General features: G+C 45.9%; 2 protein-coding genes across 6 annotated transcripts; both read right to left on the reverse strand.

Moving 5' to 3' along the window:
* Nucleotides 1–1082: 1082 nt before the first annotated feature.
* Nucleotides 1083–8090, reverse strand: RPL26 (ribosomal protein L26). Its single transcript, XM_045824667.1, has 4 exons — nt 7949–8090; nt 6986–7158; nt 3607–3747; nt 1083–1252 (listed from the first exon to the last, which is right to left on the reverse strand). The coding sequence occupies exons 2-4, from the start codon at nt 7151–7153 to the stop codon at nt 1124–1126; spliced, it is 438 nt and encodes a 145-aa protein (XP_045680623.1). The 5' UTR covers nt 7154–7158; nt 7949–8090; the 3' UTR covers nt 1083–1123.
* A 5799-nt stretch (nt 8091–13889) lies between these two features.
* Nucleotides 13890–21181, reverse strand: RNF222 (ring finger protein 222). 5 transcript variants are annotated; one of them, XM_045824024.1, is made up of 4 exons: nt 21056–21181; nt 17545–17614; nt 17278–17446; nt 13890–16582 (listed from the first exon to the last, which is right to left on the reverse strand). In XM_045824024.1, the coding sequence occupies exons 3-4, from the start codon at nt 17296–17298 to the stop codon at nt 15920–15922; spliced, it is 684 nt and encodes a 227-aa protein (XP_045679980.1). In that variant the 5' UTR covers nt 17299–17446; nt 17545–17614; nt 21056–21181; the 3' UTR covers nt 13890–15919. The 5 variants fall into 5 exon arrangements, with proteins under 5 accessions (XP_045679980.1, XP_045679982.1, XP_045679979.1 ...); XM_045824026.1 differs by having other exon boundaries at nt 17243–17446; XM_045824023.1 differs by having other exon boundaries at nt 16970–17446.
* Nucleotides 21182–21513: the final 332 nt, after the last annotated feature.

Raw genomic sequence — 21513 nt, forward strand, 5'->3', positions numbered from 1 at the left:
GTACACTGCTCTGTGCTTTGCCCAAGCAGCAGTTAGGATCAGAGGGACCCACACCAACGTGAATGGGCTATTTCCCTACATTGTCAAGGCTTGGTCATAAATGTCAAACTGGTGAGAAAACGGCATTCATTATTTCAATGCTTACAGTATGGGTAGGGGTGCATGTACTGTCAACACTGCACACCATTATACTCACTGCTTTGAGAACGTGCATGTTTGTATTTCAGATTGCAACCTTAAGATTTGGGTTAAGTTTTGGTCTAATGGTACTGACCCAGCATGAGTACAAACAGGATAGTAGAGGATCCTCAGGTATTCCACTTCTGTGTCAGAACAAAGCTGTGTTCTAGATGCTGCTGAGGTCACAGCAGCTCCTCTACTCTAAGATTTTCTATACAAAGGCAATATAAACCTTTTATATGTGCCATGGCGGGTGTGGCTCAGAACCAAAGGGTTGCTGGTTTGATTCCCAGTTGGGGCACATGCCTTGGTTGGGGGTATTGTGGAAGGGTTTGGGGTGAGAGGGAACTGGCAGTTATTCTGTTTCTCTCCCTTTTCTCCTCCCTTCCCATCTCTCTAAAAATAAAAATCTCTTTTTAACAAAGTTAAAAAAACTTTTATGCAAAAAGGGCTATTAGAAGGCAGAAAGACAGGTTTAAGGGGGATCGTTCCCAACTAGCTTTTCATCTAGGCCTTCTCCACAGAGTCATGACACACCTCCAAGTGCTGCTGCCTGCTGGTAAACAAAGAAACAAACAAACAACCAAATGAACAAAGTCCTGATTTCAGAAAACTGTTAGAAAGCCACAACCTGGCTGATGTGGCTTTGTCTGTTGGAGTGGCGTCCTGGAACCGGTTATGGGTTTGACCCCCGGTCTGGAAACGCACAGGAGGCAACCAATCCATGCTTCTTTCTCTCCCTTCCTGTCTCTCTGAAAGCAATGAAAAAATGTCCTGGGGGCAGGGGGAGAGCCAGAGTAGGGGTGGCCTGTTCAGACAACAAATGTCACCCGAACTTCCCTGAAACTGACCAACTGGAAACTAAGTAGTATCCCAAATCACCATACATAAAACAAAGGCTCTTCATTTCAAGTTTTTAATTAAAGCTGTATATAAGATTACATTATTCCTGCATCTTTTCAATTGTTTCTTCCTTGTATTTGCCCTTTTCCTTTCCTACTTGGCGAGATTTGGCTTTACGTTCAAGGATCTTTTTTCGGTCTTTGTCCAGTTTTAGTCTAGTGATAACCACCTGTAGAAAAATAAAAACAGTTCTAAACATTAACAACACAGAACACATGGGAAGGCCCAACATTCAATTCCATTTACCAAACATCTAAACAGGAAATTATTAACTCAAACATGCTAGAAATCTTTCTTCAGCTTCCAAATCAAACCCATTAAGCATTCACTAATGCTCTCTACAAACAAAAGACAAGCAATATGTTATCGATGGTTTTTCCTCATATTTGCTTTTATGCTCTATTAGAGAATCTGCTTTGTCTATTGCAAAGTTATACAAACTATTCCACTTCTCTCATTCTAGTTTTATAAGCTAAGTCATATATTTTTGTTTTTATACTAACTTTAGAACCATGAGATTGGAAAGCCTCCACTCCTTCAACCTGTAAAACCTCTAGTGAAGTCACAGTACAGATCTTATTTCAACTAATTGCTAAAGACAATAAATTTTAGTCACAAGTAACAGTGAGGTAAGGGAAGAGAGTACTGTTAGTTCTGCAAATGTAACACGTGACTAAAGGAAAATCTCTGCCATCAAGGAACTTACATTCTACAGCAGTATGGGGACAGGAATGATGGCTGACGGCGGCTAAGTCATGCAGGGTAGTAAGGCAAGGCGCTACTGACAGGGCTACATTTGAACGAGACATCAGTAAAAGGGGGAAAGTGAAGTCATCTGGGTAGAAGTGCCCCAAAGAGAACATCAAATACAAAAGTCCAGTGGGAGAACTTAAGTTTTACAGGTGTATTTCTCAACTAGAATGTGTCTAAGAATCCACTGGAGGGCTTGTTAAAACAGATCCCTGGGTCCTACCCCCAATTTGGAAGTGGAAGTAGAAACAGAATTTGCAATTCTATCAAGTTGCCAGGTTATCCTGCTAACTAGTGGATACACTCTGAACAGTATGGTTGTATGAAACAGCAGAGAGAACAACAGACACATGGAAAGTGGAAGATGACATGAGATGGCAGGTGCGGGGAGATCAGGCAAGGTTGTACAGGCTATTCTGACAGTTAACAAGCAGGCAGGATTCTGTGTTCAACAAGATAGAAGTCAACAGGTCTTACTGAGCAATGTGGGGCATATAATAATTAAAACATGACATTCTGGCATGGCACAGAACTGCTACACGCTGTGATGGTGGCAAACTGTGAGAGGTTTCAAGGAGAAAATCAGGAATTTGAATATGGCAGGTCTGAAGTGTCAATGAGATATATCCAAACTGAAAAACAGGCTGGACTGGAGGTCTAGGTTGGAGTCATCTGCTTCTAGATATCTGTAAATCCTAAAACTGGAATAACAGATGATGACTACTAAGCCAAAAACTGAGACAAAGTATCATGATGCTTGTAATCCAGGGGCAGAGAACATGTGGTAAAATGTTAATAGTGAATTGTAGGTGAAAGATATGCAGGTGTTTTACTGCTGTAGTCCTCTGACTTCCTGAATGAAAATTAGATTTATGGTGCCAACTTCAAATCTTAAAAAATAAACACTTCAGTACTTGAACACTTACCATGTACCATTCATTACTTTTATTTACTTTTTAAAAATACTTTATTTATTCATTTTTAGATAGAGGGGAAGGGAGAAATAGAGGGAGCAAAACACCTACCCACTGCATCTCACTTGCACCTGGACCAGGGACCAAACCCACAACCCAAGCACGTACTCTGACTGGGGAAATCAACCAGTGACTTTGAGGGACAACGCCCACACAACTGAGCCACACCAGTCAGGGACCATTACCTTAAAAAAAAAAAAAAAATTCTCCTAAATTTTAAAAATTAGGAGAGAAATTAGAGACAGCAATATTGAAGAATTCACATTAAAGTCCAGGATAGGTGCCTGCTATGGGAATCAGATCAACTTTCCTATCTTAGCTTAGTTATCACTATTAAGGGGATCTGGTCTCTGAGCTTCAGGTTCCTCCCATTAGTAAAAGACTTAACACTTACTTCACAGGGCTGTAAAGCTGTCTTACTGCTCACTCAATTTTGAATAACACACAAAAATAAACCGGGCAAAAGATCCATTTCCTCTAAAAAAACAAAACAAAACAAAACAAACCCATTTCCTAGATTTTTCAATCTGTTCAGGTTTGACTGTTGACTGATTGATCAATCACCTTACTAACAGCTTTTGAGAAAAAAGGACTTTAACACACATAGAATAGAATGACTGTTAAAGACACCTTGATTTCATACAAATCTTAAGTGTTATTAGAATTCTCAAGTCACAGTATTTGCTTTAAGATTGGCTTCTAGCACATCTAAAATCTATTTCTGTAAACAAGCAATCACATAGGACAACAACTGCTTTAATTTCAGTCTCCCTTCTCAGGCATGCTCAAGACTACCCACCTTGCTGGGGTGAATGCCCACATGAACAGTTGTACCATTAGCTTTCTCCCGCTGCACCCGTTCAATGTAGATGACGTATTTCTTCCTGTAAACCTGGACCACTTTGCCAATTTGCTGCCCTTTGTAATGTCCTCGCACAACCTAAATGCAAATTCAAAAGTAACAGAAATATGTATATAAAAAGATTAACCTTCTAAACCAGGAAAACTATGAATCTTGTTAACATCATTCACTATCAGATCTACAGGACCTTTCAATTTTTAAAGACTTTGTGAGACTTCTGGCCAAGACGGAGGCATAGGCAGTCAGTCCCACTGTGCCTCCTGATGCAACCAAAACTAAAGACAACAAAAATTTACAAACTAAAAACAATCAGAACAGAGAGAAATGAACTGAACGGAAGTCTGACTACCATACATCTAGACAGGTAAAGAGGGGCGGAGTCGGAGGCCTATGGAGAGGGGTCGAGGGGTCCTGGCAGGAAAAAGCGGTGGCTGGCAGATGCGGGTGCGCAGGGCGCAGACCGCAGTTGGCAGACCCCAGAAGCGCAGGGGCAGCTGACGGACCCGTGGCAGACCCTAGGCGTGGGAGACAACGAGCAGACCCAGTGAGGTGCTCAAGGCAGCTAGCTGTCCCCAGTTACACATTTGAGCGCAAACTAAGCAAAAACAGGCAGTGACACAAACCGTGCAACCCAGGGACCCAGCGCCAGGAAGCAAAGCCTAAAAGCACGGACTGAAAACACCTGTGGGGGTTGAGGCCGGGAGATTCTCTCAGCCTCACAGGAGGCTCCTTGGGGAAATCCAGAGTCCGAGAAAGTACACAAGCCCACCCGCCTGGGAGCCAGCACCAGAAGGGCCCAATTTGCTTGTGGGAAGCGGCAAAGGGGACTGAAATCCTAGAGAGAGCCGAGCAGGGAGCCATTGTTCCCTCTCGGACCCCGCCCCCACACACAACGTCACAAGGCCCTGGTGAACACCTAAGGCTCCGCCTCTCATATGTAACAGGCACAACCAGACCAAAAAGGAAAAGAAATAAATAAACAAATAAATAAGATGGCTCAAACAGGATTAAAAGCCCCAGAGCCAGTTTTTTTTTAAGTGACTGAGAGATATCCAACCTATCAGATGCACAGTTCAAAGCACTGGTTAATCAGGATGCTCACAGAATTGGTTGACTTTGGTCATAAATTAGATGAACAAATGCAGGCTACGATAAGAGAAATGAAGGAAAATGCACAGGGAACCAATAGTGATGGAAAAGAAACTGGGTTTCAAACCAATGGAAGGGACCAGAAGGAAGAAAGGAACAACCAAACAGAAAAGAATGAAGAAACAAGAATTCAAACAAATGAGAGGCTTAGGGACCTCCAGGACATCTTTAAACGTTCCAAAATCCGAATTATAGGGGTACCAGAAGGAAAAAAGGAAGAACAAGTGGAAAAGTTATTTGAACAAATAATAAAGGAGAACTCCCCCAATCTGGCAAGGGAAACAGATTTCCACGAAGTCCAGGAAGCTCAGAGTCCCAAAGAGGTTGGACCGAAGGAGGAACACACCAAGGCACATCATAATTACATTACCCAAAGTAAAAATGAAGGAGAGAATTCTAGAAGCAGCAAGAGAAAAGGAGGCAGTTACCTACAAAGGAGTTCCCATCAGAATGTCAGCTGATTTCCCAAAAGAGACCTTGCAAGCAAGAAGGGGCTGGAAAGAAGTATTCCAAGTCATGAAAGGCAAGGACCTACATCCAAGATTGCTCTATCCAGCAAAGCTATCATTTAGAATGGAAGGGCAGATAAAGCGCTTCTCAGATAAGGCCAAGTTAAAGGAGTTCATCATCACCAAGCCCTTATTACAAGAAATGTTAAAGGGACTTATCTAAGAAAAAGAAGATAAAAAAATATGAACAGTAAAAAAAGACATCAAGCTCACAGTTAGTAACAACCATATCCAAAACAAAAGCAAACTAAGCAAACAAACAGAACAGGAACAGAACCACAGAAATGGAGATCACATGGAGGGTTAGCAACAGGAAAGTGGGAAGAGTAGAGAGGGGGAAAAGGTACAGAGAATAAGTAGCACAGATGATAGGGAGAAAATAGACATGGCGAGGGCAAGAATAGTATGGGAAATGTAGAAGCTAAAGAACTTATGACACATGGACATGAACTAAAGGGGGGGAATGTGGGTGGGAGGGGGTGGGTAGGGTGGAGGGGAGTGAAGGGGGGAAAATGGGACAACTGTAATAGCATAATCAATAAAATACATTAAAAAAAGAGACTTAGTTGTTAATGAAAATGGGCCAATAATTCAACCTTTGGCTTTAATTAATCTGCAAATAAACCCCCGCAGAAATCTATAGTGTACCCTTGTAACTTATGGTTCCCCAACACTGGTGGGCTTGTGAAAAGCCCCTGGCTTTTTGTAGCAAGTGGAAAGGAAATTGTTATGCTATCTCAAAGGGAGCAACAGGCCACAAGTATTTAATCCACACCCCATTAAAATGTCTAACCTAGTGCCAAAAGTGGGCAGTAGCAAGTACTGAAGGAAACAGACCACCTCTCTCACGAAGGTTAACTAGTAGTTTTCTACTTAGGAGTCCCAGTGATCGCTAGCTTGCCAGGAGGCAACCAAAATGCTTCTGGACAGATATTTCTTTCCAGTTAAAGACGGTCTTATATTTACATTAAGAAATCTTGAAAGCACATTAGACTGCCTCCCAAATCTAACAGCAATTTTAGCACCAGCAGAGCAGCAATCGATGGCTGTTCTTAGACCACACCACTATTTGGGAATGGGTTCATTCACTTAAATGGATACGAGCCTCATGAAATATTGGTGTGATATGCAAGCCACTTTGGAGATTGCTTGAACCCTTGCTGCAGGTTATAGCTAAGAAACATTTTTAGACATTTTCACTTATATAGATTTGACAAATTGTTTTCAGGTAAACTCAAGCAATCATATGAAACCGTATTTGCTAGAACTTCTGTATCTGGATTCTTAAAAATTACTAAATTTGTTGGGGTGACATATATTTGGATTTTGATTCAAGTAGTCTGTTTAATGGTCCTCAACTGCTTCTTCAATGACCAAACACACCTAGAGAAAGATAAACCCTAAGTAATGTTCTGCTTGTTTAATTATGGCTGCTTCTGATGCTGGAAACAATTGATTTCCACCTGCCTCAAGAATAAAAGTGAAGTAAAAACTGAAAAGCAACATACTTTTCCTTGTTTTTTAGTCCCTGGCTCAACTCCTCTTTAATCCTATTCTGGGAGCAACTACTTCAGATGTAGCACTCTCTCAGCATGCAATCCCCTTTCTATGCCAACTGTGCGGAATATTTACCAAGATGACCTGTACCCCACACGTACCTGAACTTCATCATCCTTTCGGATGGGCATGGACCGAACATTGTACTTCTGTCTCAGCTCTTTGGAAAGAGGAGAAGACATAATCTTCCTGCGAATGTGGGAAGGTGCATTGAAATGCCTTTTGCGGTTCTTGCTCCGGTCAGATGTCACAAAGGGATTGAACTTCATTTTGACTAAATAAAAAGTTAAAGGAGTAAACGACCAAAATCCCTTTCCAAACAAGTAACAGCAACCATTTCATCTTGAAAGTTTAAAATGCCTACAGAAACTATCGTGTTCTTTAACTCCATCAAAAACTACCTGAACTCAACGGTTCATCAATTGAAGTTGTAAATTCTAAATATTTTGCTTTACTGGGATACTTTCAACGATCTATGTAATAAAGTATTTTCCATTCCTAACAAAATTGTTTTAGTTACTAGGTTTGTTTACACTCTCCAAACTCATAGGACAAAGCAGACCGGCAACCTAGTTCTTCACAACTCAGTTCTTCAAATGTAACATCACGTTTTAGAGACCAACCAACGTTACTTTAATACGGACTTGAATGTGAGCACACTTAGCCCTCTCAAAATGAATCGGGCCACCCACTCCGAACCTGGGACGTGCTGCACAGATCTCGGGTCCAAACAACTTCCAATAGGCGAGCGCGGTTTGGAAGGTCCGTGGCTTTACCAAAATTTATTTCGAGATTATTCTTTAGAAGCTACACTGCCCAGCCCTAACTCCACCTCCATATGCCCCCTCCCCTCCAGCTCCCATTTCCGAATCCCAAAATCCTCTTTTCCCTTCACCAGCCCGACGGCCCGTCAGGTAGTGGGGAAACAAGTCGAGATCATCTTGGCCTCTCTTCCTGGCTGCTACTCGGCCGCTGGAAGAGTCAAGAGGACCCCGACATCGAGATCCACTGCGCTAGTGAACGGATGGCTACGGATTACATGCGCTTTCCCAGCAAACACTCACCCGTTGGCGCCTCAGCTATGGCCGCAAAAGGGAAAAGACCCAGACGCTCCTTCCGGTTCTGTAAGTTTAGGAGAGCTCTCGCGAGATCGATTTCGTGTGAGGCTCAAAGTTTGAATGGGAAGAGGAAACTGAGAAAGAAATTGACGACTAGTGTCACCTCACGGCTAGGAGCGGAACTGCAAAGAACTGCAAAACTCCCTTCTCCGGTCCTGGTTCCTTTCTTCGGAGCCCTGGGTTCTGCATCTGCGTTCTCTGGGAAGGGTCATTCACGGGCAAGTGGCGGGGACTGTTTAGGATCTGACTGCCGCGGTGGCTAGTGAGAAAACGAGCCGCCCCAGGGGACCCCTGTACCTTCACTCCGGAGCGTCCGGGAGCTGGCACTCCATTATTCCGGAAAGGGCAGGTCCTATATTAGACCGCCAGGGGACGCTGAGACTCTAGCCAGCGGGTTATTTCGGTTACCCGGACACCCCCCCCCCCCCACCCCCCGCCCCATCCCCGCCCTGGCCCATGGTGAGGGTGTGTCGAGCGTGCTGCTCCTTTAACAAGCTCCGAGCCCGCGTCGCCTGCAGCTTGCCGCCTGCCGCCCTCACAGTACGGCGTGTGCTGAATGTGCCTCACTGTCTGCCCAAGATTTCCTTCCTTTGGGCGAGGGGCCATCCGAGGATCGGAGCTACACGTCGTTCCCCTCTCCCCGCTCAGGTGTGTCAGAACCAGCGTTTCCAACAAGCTTCCAGGTGATGCCAAAGGTGCTGGCCCACACTTTGAAGGAGCCGAAGTGAGGAAGCCTTCACATGCGGAGAGCTGTGCCCTTTTTTGCATTTCACTGCCTGCCATCTTCCGATTTAGGATCTGATGGAAGCCGGGCCAAGGGCGGGGTAGGGGTGGGGGTGCGTTCCTAGAGGCGAGTGGATTGCAGTGCGGACTGAACTTCACAAGCATGACAGGTGTCACAGTGAGGCAAGAAAAATTTCATATTACATAAGACGTAGCGAGCTTGCTGAGTGCTAGGGACATTCTTCTACTCACTTTACATATTTAGATTCTTTAATCCACTAAATAGCCTTATGATGCTGCTATTATCCCCATGTTACAGATGGGGACACTGAGCCACAGAGAAGTGAGAGGAACTTCAGCAAGGTTATACAGAACCCATAGGTTACAGATAAACCTATGCAGTCTGGCCTCCTAGCCCCTTCTGATAGCTCTGTATATGGTTCCAATTTGCGGGAAACCATTAGGTCAAGTTAAAGAGTGAGAAACCATATCCTTGAGGGCTGAGTAGAGTCAGTAAGCACCATGTGTTTTTATGATTTAAAATAGTCACAGATTTTATTTGTATTTCAAAAATTCAGTGAGAATGCCTCTGCAATTTGTTTCAACAAATGTTTATGAGGCATCTTTCACGAACCCACCCTGAACTGGACACTGGAGGTACACAATGAATTTAGTTTCTGCTTGCAGCAAGCTCATTGTCTAAGATCAGAGATAAACAAAATCAACAAGCACAGGGTTCCAGGAAAAGCACTGGCTGAGCCTGGCAGCCCTTGTTGCTTCTGTGCTTGTGCTTCAGGAACAGAAGAGAGCTCTGGGGTCAGGGATGAGGTCACCCTTGACTGAGTTTGGAAGGATGTAACATTAGCTCCATGAGACAGTGGGAATAGCTTGAGGGAAGGCATGGAGGTGTGAAGCAGCATGACACATTGTCTCCAGGAGCCAGGTCCTTATGGCTGGAGTGAGAGGCATTCAGAGACGCCTACAAGGCTGGGGTTGAGCTGAGTTTAACTTGGACTCGTAGAGCCAGAGGGAGATGATGAAGGCTCCTGCTGTCCTACCTTGGCTTCCTTTCTGGTTCTCTTATTGTCCTTTCTAGTTTCCTTAACCCTCTCTTCATCAGGTCTCCCCATCATCTTCCTCTCTTCACATAGGACCTCATGTTTCTTTAGCACCCCCATTATTTCTGCTGTCACCCTTCCTTCTCGTCCTTATCGCCTCCCTTCATCCATCACTGAGTCATCAAAATCAAACCTTCAGCTCACCATTTGGACAGCATGATCACTTTATACAGTGTTAAGGTTACTGGGGTACAAATTGTACACACAGATGCAAATCCCTGGTAGCCTAGTTATAGAGTCTGTTTATCTTTACAAGTGTCTGTTGGGTATTTAGCTCTATCCTGCACCATCCTCTGGCCATCTAGCCTGGCTGCCCTCTCTTTCCCTCTTCCTTACATTCTTCTTACATAATTCGAAAACTGGCTTTTTGGGGTCATTTTGAAGCTGATCTTGCCCTGACCAGGTGGCTCAGTTGGTGGTGCATCACCCTGCAAAGTGAAAGGTCACCAGTTTGATTCACAGTCAGGGCAGATGCCTGGGTTTGTGGTGGGTTTGGTCGGTCAGAACACATAGGAGAAGTAATTAATTGATATTTCTCTCCCTCTCTTTCTCCTTCCCTTCCCCTCTCTTTAAACATAAATAATAATAATAATAAAAAAAGCTGGTCTTTGTAAAGGTACAAGACACACCAAAGCAGGAATTATCCAAATTCCATACCTACATTCCTGGACTAAACTTTTTTCCTAGACACCAAACCATCACATTTATTTGTTCATTCATTCATTTTTTTCATTCATTTACTCATGCATTCTTCAAATATTTATCCAGCTTTTATTTTTGGTAAGAGAATAAAGTTTTTATTCACTCTCCAGGAAAGGGGAGGGACTTGGTGTGGAGAGGTATAACAGCCCCAGCTTTTATTCTTCACTAAATTTTATGCCAAGCACTTGGTGTGATCTTACCAAGACCAGAAGGATCTAGCTTCTCATCAAGGAGCACATTATCTAGGAGGCGATGGACTTGTCAACAAGTACACATGATTAAGTGTCTTGGGAAGATGATGGGATGAGGTCAATTTTTTTTAAAAGATTTTATTTATTTTTAGAGTTGGGAAGGGAGGGAGAGAAACATGGATGTGTGAGAGACATTGACTGGTTGCCTCTCTCACCCCTAACTGGGGACCTGGCCTACAACCCAGGCATGTGCTCCGATCTGGGAATCGAAACAGCGACCCTTCAGTTTGTGGGACAACTCCCAACCCACTGAGCTTCACCAGTCAGGGCTGGGATGAGGTCAATTCTAACTGAGCTAGGGGGCTGGGAAGTCTTCATAGATAGTCCTAGAACTGTTTTTGGAAAGCTAGGTAGGAGCTGTCCTGGTAGACCAGGGGGGAAGGGAAGTGCATTCAGGTACAGGGAGCTGCTCAAGCAAGGCCCCGAGGCCTGCACCAGCATTGCTTGCTGGAACTGCAAATAGTTTGTGTGCAGCATTACTGGATTTTGCCATGTATAATACACTCCCAAGTATAATGCACATTCACATTTTTGGCTCAAACTTTCAGGAAAAAAATCTTTAGTTTTAATTTTTTAATTCAATTTATTTCTATTTAGAAACAAAACTGATTACCATATTCCAGGGTATTAATTTGCATATGGATATCGTTACTGCTTTCTGGAGTTACACTTTTTTAAAAAAGATTTTATTTATTTATTTTTAGAGAGGGGAAGGGAAGGAGCAACATGACTGTGGTAGCCTCTCACATGCCCCCTACCGGGGACCTGGCCCATGCAACCCAGTCATATGCCTTGATTGGGAGTTGAACTTGCGACCCTTTGGTTCACAGGCTAGCATTCAATCCACTGAGCCACACCAGCCTGGGCTAGAGTTACACTTTTAACACATAAACACAAATAAAGGAATTAAAAACATTTATATAGATACAGAATTAGTACTACCCATGCGTAATGCGCATCCTAATTTTTCCCTCAAAAATTTTGGCAAAATGTGCAATATACACAGCAAAATATGGTAGTTGCATTCATTTGTATTGGTTAGAGGAGGATAAAGGAAAGAGGAATTGTGAGGATGGGGAAGATTTGTTTATTTTGTACCAAAAATGGACATTTGGACTGACCAGTTGGTGAAAGGGAGAAGTGAAAATAGTAGCAGCGCTGTCCATGCCATCTGCGGGCTTCACCGAGGGGAGAGGTCATAAGACTGTATCTGAGGGTCCAGAGGTCTCTCATGTGCTTGCCCAGGCTCCTGACAACCCTGGCCCAGGGCCTGCCAGCAATGTATGGATCAGCAGTCCTAGACTGTGCAAATATGCATATATATTAGAGGTAAAGTTTATTGTGATATGTTAAATAAAAAATTTTAACTTCCACAACTGAAAGTGTTTTTGTTTTATTTTAAAGAAAGAGTCTATTGGGCCATTGCTAGCGGAAAAGACAGCACGTCCACAGTCGTGGAGCTGATGTGTTGTTTAAGTATCAGGTAGAGGGGAGAAAGGGGGAAGTTGTTCTGAAAGAATTTACGGTGGCCACAGATAAGGTGGGTGGGACAAGGTAGGGGCAGCAGTTGGAAAAGTTCCTGTGTAAACAAGGAGTGGAGGCTCCTGGGGGGCAGCAGTGCCTTGGAAATAGACACCTGAAAGTCAATTCTGAGTTCCACCACACACTCCGGAACAGAAGCAGTCTTCTGTTGCTTTGCCCTGTACTGGGTAACCCCTTCTTGTCTCCACCCTCCACTCTGCTGTAATTTAATTTAGGATGTCTCAGTATTTTCTCCTTGTCGGATGGGAGGTGGCTATGGTGTTTGGGGGAGAAAAGAGTAAGAGGTTACACTTAACTGCAGGCTCCCACCCATCTGTTTGTGTATCTATTTAATTGCATTTTCCTGTAGTACCTGACCCTAGGATGGTTGCTTAAAGCAAAAGATTTTATTTGAAAAAGGGAAGGAAGGGTAGAGGAGAATCAAAATAAGCATATTAAATGATAGGGCCCAAGAAATCCACATGAACACCGAGAGTATTAAACTTTTTGCCTTCCTTCCTGGGGTGCATGTTAAGCATCAGATGTCACACCTCTAACCAGACAAACCAGCCCCGCGAAGCCAGCAGCTGACGCTGAAGCCAAAGGACAAGCCGTCTGGCAGCTCCTGATTCTTCCTGGGGCCACTCCTCACCAGACGAGAGGTGTGTGCGCTGAAGGTATCTTTAGATTCTAATATAATTTTTCAGTTTAATTTTTAACCCAGTAAGTAATATGTTTACTGGGTTCAAAAATCAAAAAATGTTAAAGGTAAAGGGAAAATTCCCCCTTTCATTTCATCATTTTCTCATTCCCTTCCACCATTAAGCACTATTATTAGTTTTTTTGGTGTATTTTCCGTATTTCTTTGTGCATAAACACATAGGAAAGTAAATTCTTATTTTCCCACTTTCTACACAAATCAAAGTACCTGACCTAATAACCAGTGTTCCACACCTGCTGTTTCCCATCAGCCACCGTATCTTGGAGACTTTCGGAGTCAGCCTGTAGACTCCTTCCTTGTTCTTACAGCGACACAATAGTCCCTGCACCTTCAGTTTTACAACCAGTCCCCATTGATTGGCATGTAGGTTTCCCCAGTCCTTTGTTGTGATGAACCACGTTGCGGTTACACAACAGTGTGCATAGGTCAGTGCCCCTAGGTGCAAGCATATCTGTAGAGTGCATTTCTAGAACAGAAATTGCTGGGTCAAAGTGGAAATTTCAATAGATAATGTCAAATTTGCCTTCCTAGCGGTTTTACCAATATACATTCCCATTACCTCACCTGCTTCCCCTCAGCTCTGTCAGCAGAGTGGGTTTTGAAACTTTCAGGGTTTGACAAACTCCTGGGTGAAAAATTAGGTTTTTTTAAAAAACTAATAGGTATGCCAGCAGAATTTTAATTCGCACTTCCTTCACAAGTGTGGCTCAGTAAAGGTTTAAGAGCCGTTTGTATTTGTATCTTCAGGTCGCCTTCCCCATCTAAAGTGAATTGTCTTCAAAGTCCAAGCCCAGAGCTCCCCACCTGCATTTGCAATGTCTCTGGAATCTTTGAGAAAATATATACCTTTATTTAAAAAATAGTTTTTGACATTCTTTGAAAATAAAAGAAGTGCCATCTACAAGTCACTGCTGAATAATATGAAAACACTATAGGTATTTTGAAATTAATTTTTGACAAACAACAGAATCTGAAAAGACTAAAATCAGGTCCCCAGAAATTCCTGGCACTGTTTAAAGCAGCCTGGCTGAGGTTAAAACAGACTCATGAGAGTCTTTGTAAAAGTTAACATTTTTATTCCCATTATAAATATTTCCCCCATGAACCCACCTGTAGCCCCCCAAGTAGCACTTGTGCTCTTCTCTAGTCTTGAAGAGAGCACGAAGAGATCCACGTATGCTTTAAACCCACCCTCCCTGAGTCCCGAATAATCCCTGCTGCATGGACCCCACTCCCTAATGGTTCCCAAATGCCAGCCACTTCGGAGTCTGGGAACTAAACAGGAGGCGAGTGCTATTTCTTTCCCTGCGGGTAGCACACTGCCAGCAGAGAGGTACAGGTTGTGGAGGGCTCAGCTGTTGGCTCACCTGGACTGCTAACAACCACCTATTTGAAAGAATGGCTGGAGGGTTTTTTTGTTTTTAACCGTGAAGTTAATTTAAGATGATGACCCACTGACTTAGGGGCCTTAGTAAACATAAAATAGTTGTTCCTGAATGACTTGCCCCCAGCACAGTCCAGGGTGGGGTCCCTGGGTGTGGAGGCCTTGCCCAGTGTGTGACAGCACCTGGGTTTCGGGGTTTGTGGAGACAGTAGTATCCCTGACGAGCACAGCTGTTTTCTTCTCCACCCTTCCTTACCCAGCCCTGCCTGAGGAGCCACCTCAGAAACTGGTCCAGCTGGTGTGGCCTCTAATGAGTGGTTGGGTCATGAGGAGGAGGACTGGGGCTGGGAGGGAGGTGGGAGCCCCCAGGGGTTAATTTACCCACATAGTTCTCAGCTGATTCAAGTCTCGACCATTAGGCTTCTTCTGGAATCCCCACCTTCCAATTCATCCTTGACAAGCCAAGACTCAAAATTTGGACCATTCCTTGAGCCTGGGAGGCTTGAGGAGAACTCTGGCTGTGTTGTGGGTCATTCTGCTGGCTTCAGCCTCTGTCAACACACCCCTGTGGCCTGAAGTGGCCTCAGCTCCCCGGGAAGACCCTTTTCTATTACTTCCTCCAGAAGTCCTGGGCCACAGCTCTGAGATCAGCACCTTCTTTGAGGAGGTACCCCTTCCAGGCTGGTACCTCCAGGCTGGCAATTTGGGGATGGGGAGGATTTGGGGGCAGGAAGGACTTAGGGGTGGGAGGGTGCACAGTGGCTCAGCTGTGAGGATCATGGGTGGGTGCTGAGATTCTGGGAAACACGCGTGCTTTTGGCCCTTGTGCCACCCCTTCTGTTTGTGAGAACAAACTAGAGAATCCTGGGTGGGCATTCTGACCCAGAGGAGTCCTGCTGTTGGGCCCCCACCCAGCAGAATTCCTAGTCCCCACAAAGGAGCCCCACCTGGCTTCAGGTAGGTCACCTGGCAGATAAGGACAACACTTCAGGGCTGGCAACCCCCAACACAGGAACAGGCAACCGCCCATCTTCCCACCTTGCTCAGTTCCAGCCTAGAGGTAGGGGAAAGTATCTGCTGAGGCTACAGGAGGTGGTGGGTGGCACAGCTGTTGTTTCTGAGGAGCAGCTTCCTCCACATTTTTGACCCTGGCCTAGAGCCTGGAGTTCCCATCTCAGTCTAGAGATCAGGTACTCAGCCAAGCCCTGGCCTCCAAGGTCACCAGCCCCCAGCTTCTCTGTCATGCCTGAATCCCTGCTGGGAGCAAGCAGCTGGAGGTGAGGACATGCCACCATACTTTCAGCTAGCACTATCCTAATGCCCTCTCTCTGCCCCAGGCCTCCCCTGTGCCCACTCATCCCTCAGGTTGGTTGGCCTAGGTCTGCACTGGGGGCCTCTGCTCCCTCCCAGGCCAGGACAGCCCTGTGGGGTGAAGTGGGGCAGTTTCCAGAGCAGCTCCAAGCTGGGTCTTGCTGGCTGGCCCTTGGCGGCCACAACTCATGCCTGCTTCCTCACCAGCAGCACCCAGGGCAAGATGGCAGCTACTACCGCCACCACGGCGATGAGGGTGATGAGAAGGAGGGCGCGGGAACGGCAGCAGAATGACCGGGTGGAGCTGGGTGCTGGTGACACCTCAGAGAGTTCCGCGAGGCTGCGCCGTGGCAGGACACTGTCCTGCTCCCCCAGGGGCATCCCGTGGCGGCTGATGATGAAGATCTGAGGCTCCCGGGCCAGGCTGGGCAGTGAGTCCAGGGGGAGCTGGGTGCTCTGACTCAGGGAGGTTCTCCAGACAGGCTGGGAGACAGCCAGGGGGTTTGTGTGGCCCAGGGTGTTCGTCGGTGGCCCAGAGGACAGGCCCACAGGCACAGCCAGGGTCTGGGAGCTCTTGTCCAGCATGGAGGGCCAGCGGGAGCTCTTCTTGCTGAGGAAGGTGACATAGCGGCAAATGGGGCAGACGATGGTCCTCTGGACCTGCCCATCCACTCGGGTGGAGAGTAGGTACTTGACAAGACAGTCATGGCAGAAGACATGGCCACAGCTCAGTGTCCGGCTGGCACCCTCCAGATCACGGAACTTCTCATAGCACACAGGGCACTCGCTGCCTGCGCTGTCCTTACTCGCCCCTTCTGACATGGCTGCTGCGGGGAGGCGGGGCCTTAGCTGTGGGTGGGAAGAGCTGTGAGCATTAGTGCCAGTTTTCCTTCTTTGCTCCCCTCCCTAACACCCTTCTACACCCCTGCTTCCACTGCCTCCCTCTTTCCTTTCTCGTTGGCTCCTGTCCTCTTTTTTCCCCTCTCTCCCCTTCCCTCTCCTTCTGCTGCTCCTCCTCAGTGGCCTACATGAATTAACCAAGACCTAGTGCCTAAGACCCTTAGGAAGAGATGAGGGGGCCTTCTGGAAGGGGGGATTGGGAGACAGGTAATGAGAGACCACAGCCCAGCCACACTGACTCTGGAAGGAAGTGCATCGAGTATGATGAATGTGTAGCCTCCCTGATACCTCACCTCAGCCATGACGTGATCTATACACGTGAGATCACCACCTCACCTCTTCCTGCTTCCTTGCAGGAAGTGAAGGCAGGCAGACCCAGTTCCCGGGGGGAAGCAGGTGGCTGAGTAGATGCTCCCCCAGCCTCAGTCCAGGCCCCAGTGTGGGCCTGTGCCCCGAATGGCTGTTTCCCATACAAGCCTCTGCTGTTCCTCAGTCTCTCTGCCCAGGGGCTGCCTGATCCATTGGTTTGTATCCAGCCATTGGTTGCATTCCTCTGTGCTGTGTGGTTGTAAAGCAAGGACGGTTTTGAAAATAAAGCACAGAACCTACACATCCAAATGCCTGCTGGCCCTCTGCGTAGTCACCTCAGGGAGCTGTAGGCTCATTCTCGGCCTGCTGCCACTCAGTCATTCTTCAGAGTCTTCTAAGAGGGCTGCCTAAGAGCCTTCTTATTAACCTCAGTGAAGACAGATTTTCATCCTTGGAGTCTATGTCTGGTGTTGTGAAATGGCCAAAAGTCCTTGGGAGCCAAGCCTGGTGGGAAAGTAAATGAATGCTCAAGTGGCATGATACGATTTCAAATCGAAGACATGGAGTCACCATGAAGTTACAATGTGGGTTTTAAACATTACCTGAGCCCTGGCTGGGTAGCTCAGCTGGTTAGAGAATCATCCTGGTACACCAAGTTTGCAGGTTTGATCCCTGGTCAGGACACATACAAGAATTAACCAATGAATGTATAAATTAAGTGGAACAACAAACTGATGTTTCTCTCTCTCCCTCCCTCTCTGTAAAGTCAATCAATAAAATTTTTAAAATATCTGAGAGCAAAGGAGAAGCTCCAAAATGTTCTCACCAAAGGCAGAATTGTTGGATTAAGGACACAGCTTCCCAAGATGATGACCTTAAAGGGAAATACCCATTTGGGCATGTGGTAAGGCCCAAATATCCTCATTTAAAAGTCCCTGATGTCACAACTGTGTAGTCTAAACTCATCGGGAACAGCCCCTTTAGGGATGTGTTATAGTCACCTGATAAATTCTTTCATCAATGCTAAAAGACCCCTGAACACGCTGACAAATAGAACTGAGAGATGACCTAATGAGAACAAGATGAGTTAATAGGAGGGCAACTATAATTTGTCAAATCAAATCTTTTGGGATTTCTCCCTTCTCTTGGCTTGATTCCAACTCAATTTTACCAATTTGAAAATATTCCATAACTAAGAAGGATCAGAAAAATATGTAAAGCTAATTTCTTTTAAAAATCCTGATGAAATTTGGGGTAGGGGGCCTGGGACCCTTCAGGCAGCACCCAAACCTTTGCAGGGGTTTTCAGGCTTTACTGTCTGAGGTTGTCAGTGTGACCCCAGCTAGGGGCTGGGGTTTGCAGCTGCTCAGACCCTGGAGCTGGGTTCAAATCCTTGATACACCCATCACTGTCTGTAAAACCTTAGGCAAGTTGTGTAACCTAACTGAGCCTCAGTTTTCCATTTGTAAGATGGGGTTGATAATAATACTACCTCCCGCTCAGAGTTGTTCGGAGTGTTAAGTGAGCTAGTGTGAACAGAGAGTCCAGCACAAATAAAAGATAGGGGCTCAACAACAGATGGGTGTCATTGCTGAGGCAGGCCAAGCCCTCTCCCCTCCTAGCACCTGCCTCCCCTTCCTCCCCTCTTCTCTCTGGATGGTCCTTATTATGTAGATGACTAAAAAATTGCACATCCCTCCCAGAGGTAGGCTTCCTTCAAATAAGAATAACTGAGAAAGATGACACTATATTAGGTAGGAGATGGACAACAGATAAAAATTATGATGGTGGCACCAGGGTTTCTCAGTCACTTTGTTTCACAATGTCTATAAATGTCTAAACAAAACAAGTTATTCTCAGAAAGACCATGATCTTATTTAGCCAACCAACTGCTAACGTGTCCTCCTGTATTTCATAACTCTCCACAGGCATGTGGTGGTAATTCATTCCAGCCAACCATTCATGCATCTACCCATTCATCATTCATCCATCCATATTTATCCATCCATACTTCCATCCATCCATCTATCCATCCATACATATATCCAATTATTCAACAAAGTACCTGCTGCATGCTAGGTATTGAGCTAGGCATTGAAATAAGCAATGATGAAGAAAGTCCTTCATGAGGCCCTGGCTGGTGTGGCTTAGTGCATTGAATGCTGGCCCATGAACCAAAGGGTCACTGGTTCGATTCCCAGTCAGGGCACATGCCTGAGTTGCGAGACAGATCTCCAGTGGGGGGCATGGAAGAGGGAGCCACACATTGATGTTTCTCTCCCTCTCTTTCTCCCTCCCTTCCCCTCTCTCTAAAAATAGATAAGTAAAATGTTTTTCTTAAAAAAAGTCCTTCATGAAACTTTGGAGCCTAGTGGACATTTATAAATTCTCTTGAAAAAGAGTTTTGTTTTGTTTTAAAGGAGGAATGATGATCAACAGCTTCAGTTATTTGGGTAACTGAGTGGTAGATATCAAGACAGGCAGAGAATTAAAACATAGGTGAGAGAATGCTATGGGGAGAAAGGACTTTTGAGGTCATTTGGTTAAATCTAGTTTCATAGGCGAGCAGATCCAGGTCCAGGGAGGGGGAAGTGACTCGTCTGAGATCATGTGGGGAGGTGATGGAGAGGGAGATGGCGGAGAAGAAAGAGAGGGAAAATTCCATAGATGACATAGGGAACATTATTAGACTCAATTAATAGATTGGGTGAATAGATATTAGCCAAGTCAGGAAGCACTACCTTCCTTGGGATGAGCAGGGTGAGCAGGGGAGGGAGAAGAGACTATTTTTCATGTGAGTTTTTGAAAAGTAAAAGGGATTCAGAGGATGCAAAAGACATCCCAGTTCCCACGGATTGCTTCTCTGGGCTGTCCTTTCTCCTTCCTGTGCTTCAGGAGAGTCATGTCACTCATGCCTGGACAATGCCACCCTCCTTCCCCACCTCCTTCTCACCTCCCTTTCTCAGTCTTTCCCTGACCTCTCCCTCCTTGTGTCCCTCCCTTTCTCTTAATTCCACTTCATTCTTTATCCTTGAATTTCTCTTATGGGCCCAATTCTGTCTTGGGTGCTCGGGCACAGGAGAGGGAAGCAGAAGAAATGCAAGGAACATGATCTGGTTTGGGCACAAACTAGCTCAATATCAATGCAAGACATTATCGCCAGAAGGCACTCCCATTGGTGATTTAGGAGACCGTGGGGAGAGGAGGGCTGGAAAGTCTTCCTAGGTGAGGTGGGACCAGTGTTGAGCTAATAATAAATAATTACAACAGCCACTATTTATTGAACACTAATTATGTGCTTGGCATTTTGCATTCCTTCCTCATTTACTCCTGACCACTCTGAGAGGTAGGTATTATATCCACTTTACAAATGAGGGAAGTGAGGCTCAGGGCTTAAGTTAAGGAACTTGATCAAAGTCGCATTACTGGTTCAGGGCAGACCCAGCATGGGCAGCCCATGCCATGTACTGCTGCCTCCAGCGAGGGTTCAAATGTGCCCCCAGCAAGGGCTCAACATAGCAGAATAGGATGTCCCAGCCCTCATAGCCCTATAGAAACACTGACTTAACAAATACCCTTAGATGAAAATACCTCACCAGAGCTCCAGAATCCAGTTGTACACATTAGACATGTTTTTTTTTGTTTGTCAATCAAACCTCACTCAGTAAAGTGGTTTAAAAAAAAAGGAAGAGATGAAGAAGCATCACTGGAAAAATGACTACCCGAGGTTCCTTTCTCAGAGTGACTCTAAACAGAGCTACCACTCCAGCAACCTGTGAGGCAGGGGAGGACAAAGTTTGGCTGAAGGGGAGCTGGCTCAAGGGAGCTGACCTCATGAAACCCCCTTGCCCAGTTTCACCCACAGCAGCAGCCCATTATGAGAACTGGTTGGAGGTGTCCTCAGCCCAGGGACCCCCCTTCTCCCCACCTTGGGACAATGAGGCTGTGAGGCAGAGGCTCTGTAGTGTCAGCTATGGCCACTCTCCCACCCCACGACACTACACAAATACACACACACACACCCCTGCATCACTCCAACTTCAGTCCAGAACCTTGCCAACCTCCACCTGGATCCTGTTCCTTTCCCACCCCCATCGGGGTCCCCAGACTCACTTTGGCTGAGGTCAGGAAGAGCAGTATCCACCTCTTCACCCAGGGCCTCTTTAGGGCAGATCTGAGCCACCCAGAGGTGCTGGGCATGCAGCACGCCCTCCTGTTGCTCTTACTGTGACAGCTGCCGCTGAGGCATTTCCTAATGAGTGAGCAAGTCGGGAGGACAGCGCCAGGAAGTGAATGTCACCTAACTTGTTTGAGGCCAGGAGGCTCTTGGCATTGCCCAGAGGTTTGGCAGCTGCTGGAGTCACGTGATCTTGATGAGGCTGCTAGGAGAGGAGACCCAGGCCCAAAGAGGAGCCCAGAGAGTGGTGCTTCTGACAGGCAGAGGGTCTCACAAGGAGGCAGTGACCCAAGACCACTGTGACTGAGGCTCCCCAGAGATGGATCTTTCCATCCCAACAAGTCGTGTTCACAGTCTTCCACTCTCCTGGACCCATTTTAGTGATCCTCCCCCA

This window comes from Phyllostomus hastatus, unplaced genomic scaffold (genome assembly GCF_019186645.2).
Source record: "Phyllostomus hastatus isolate PE091 unplaced genomic scaffold, TTU_PhHast_1.1 phas_scaffold_55, whole genome shotgun sequence".
Classification (NCBI taxonomy): Eukaryota; Metazoa; Chordata; class Mammalia; order Chiroptera; family Phyllostomidae; genus Phyllostomus; species Phyllostomus hastatus.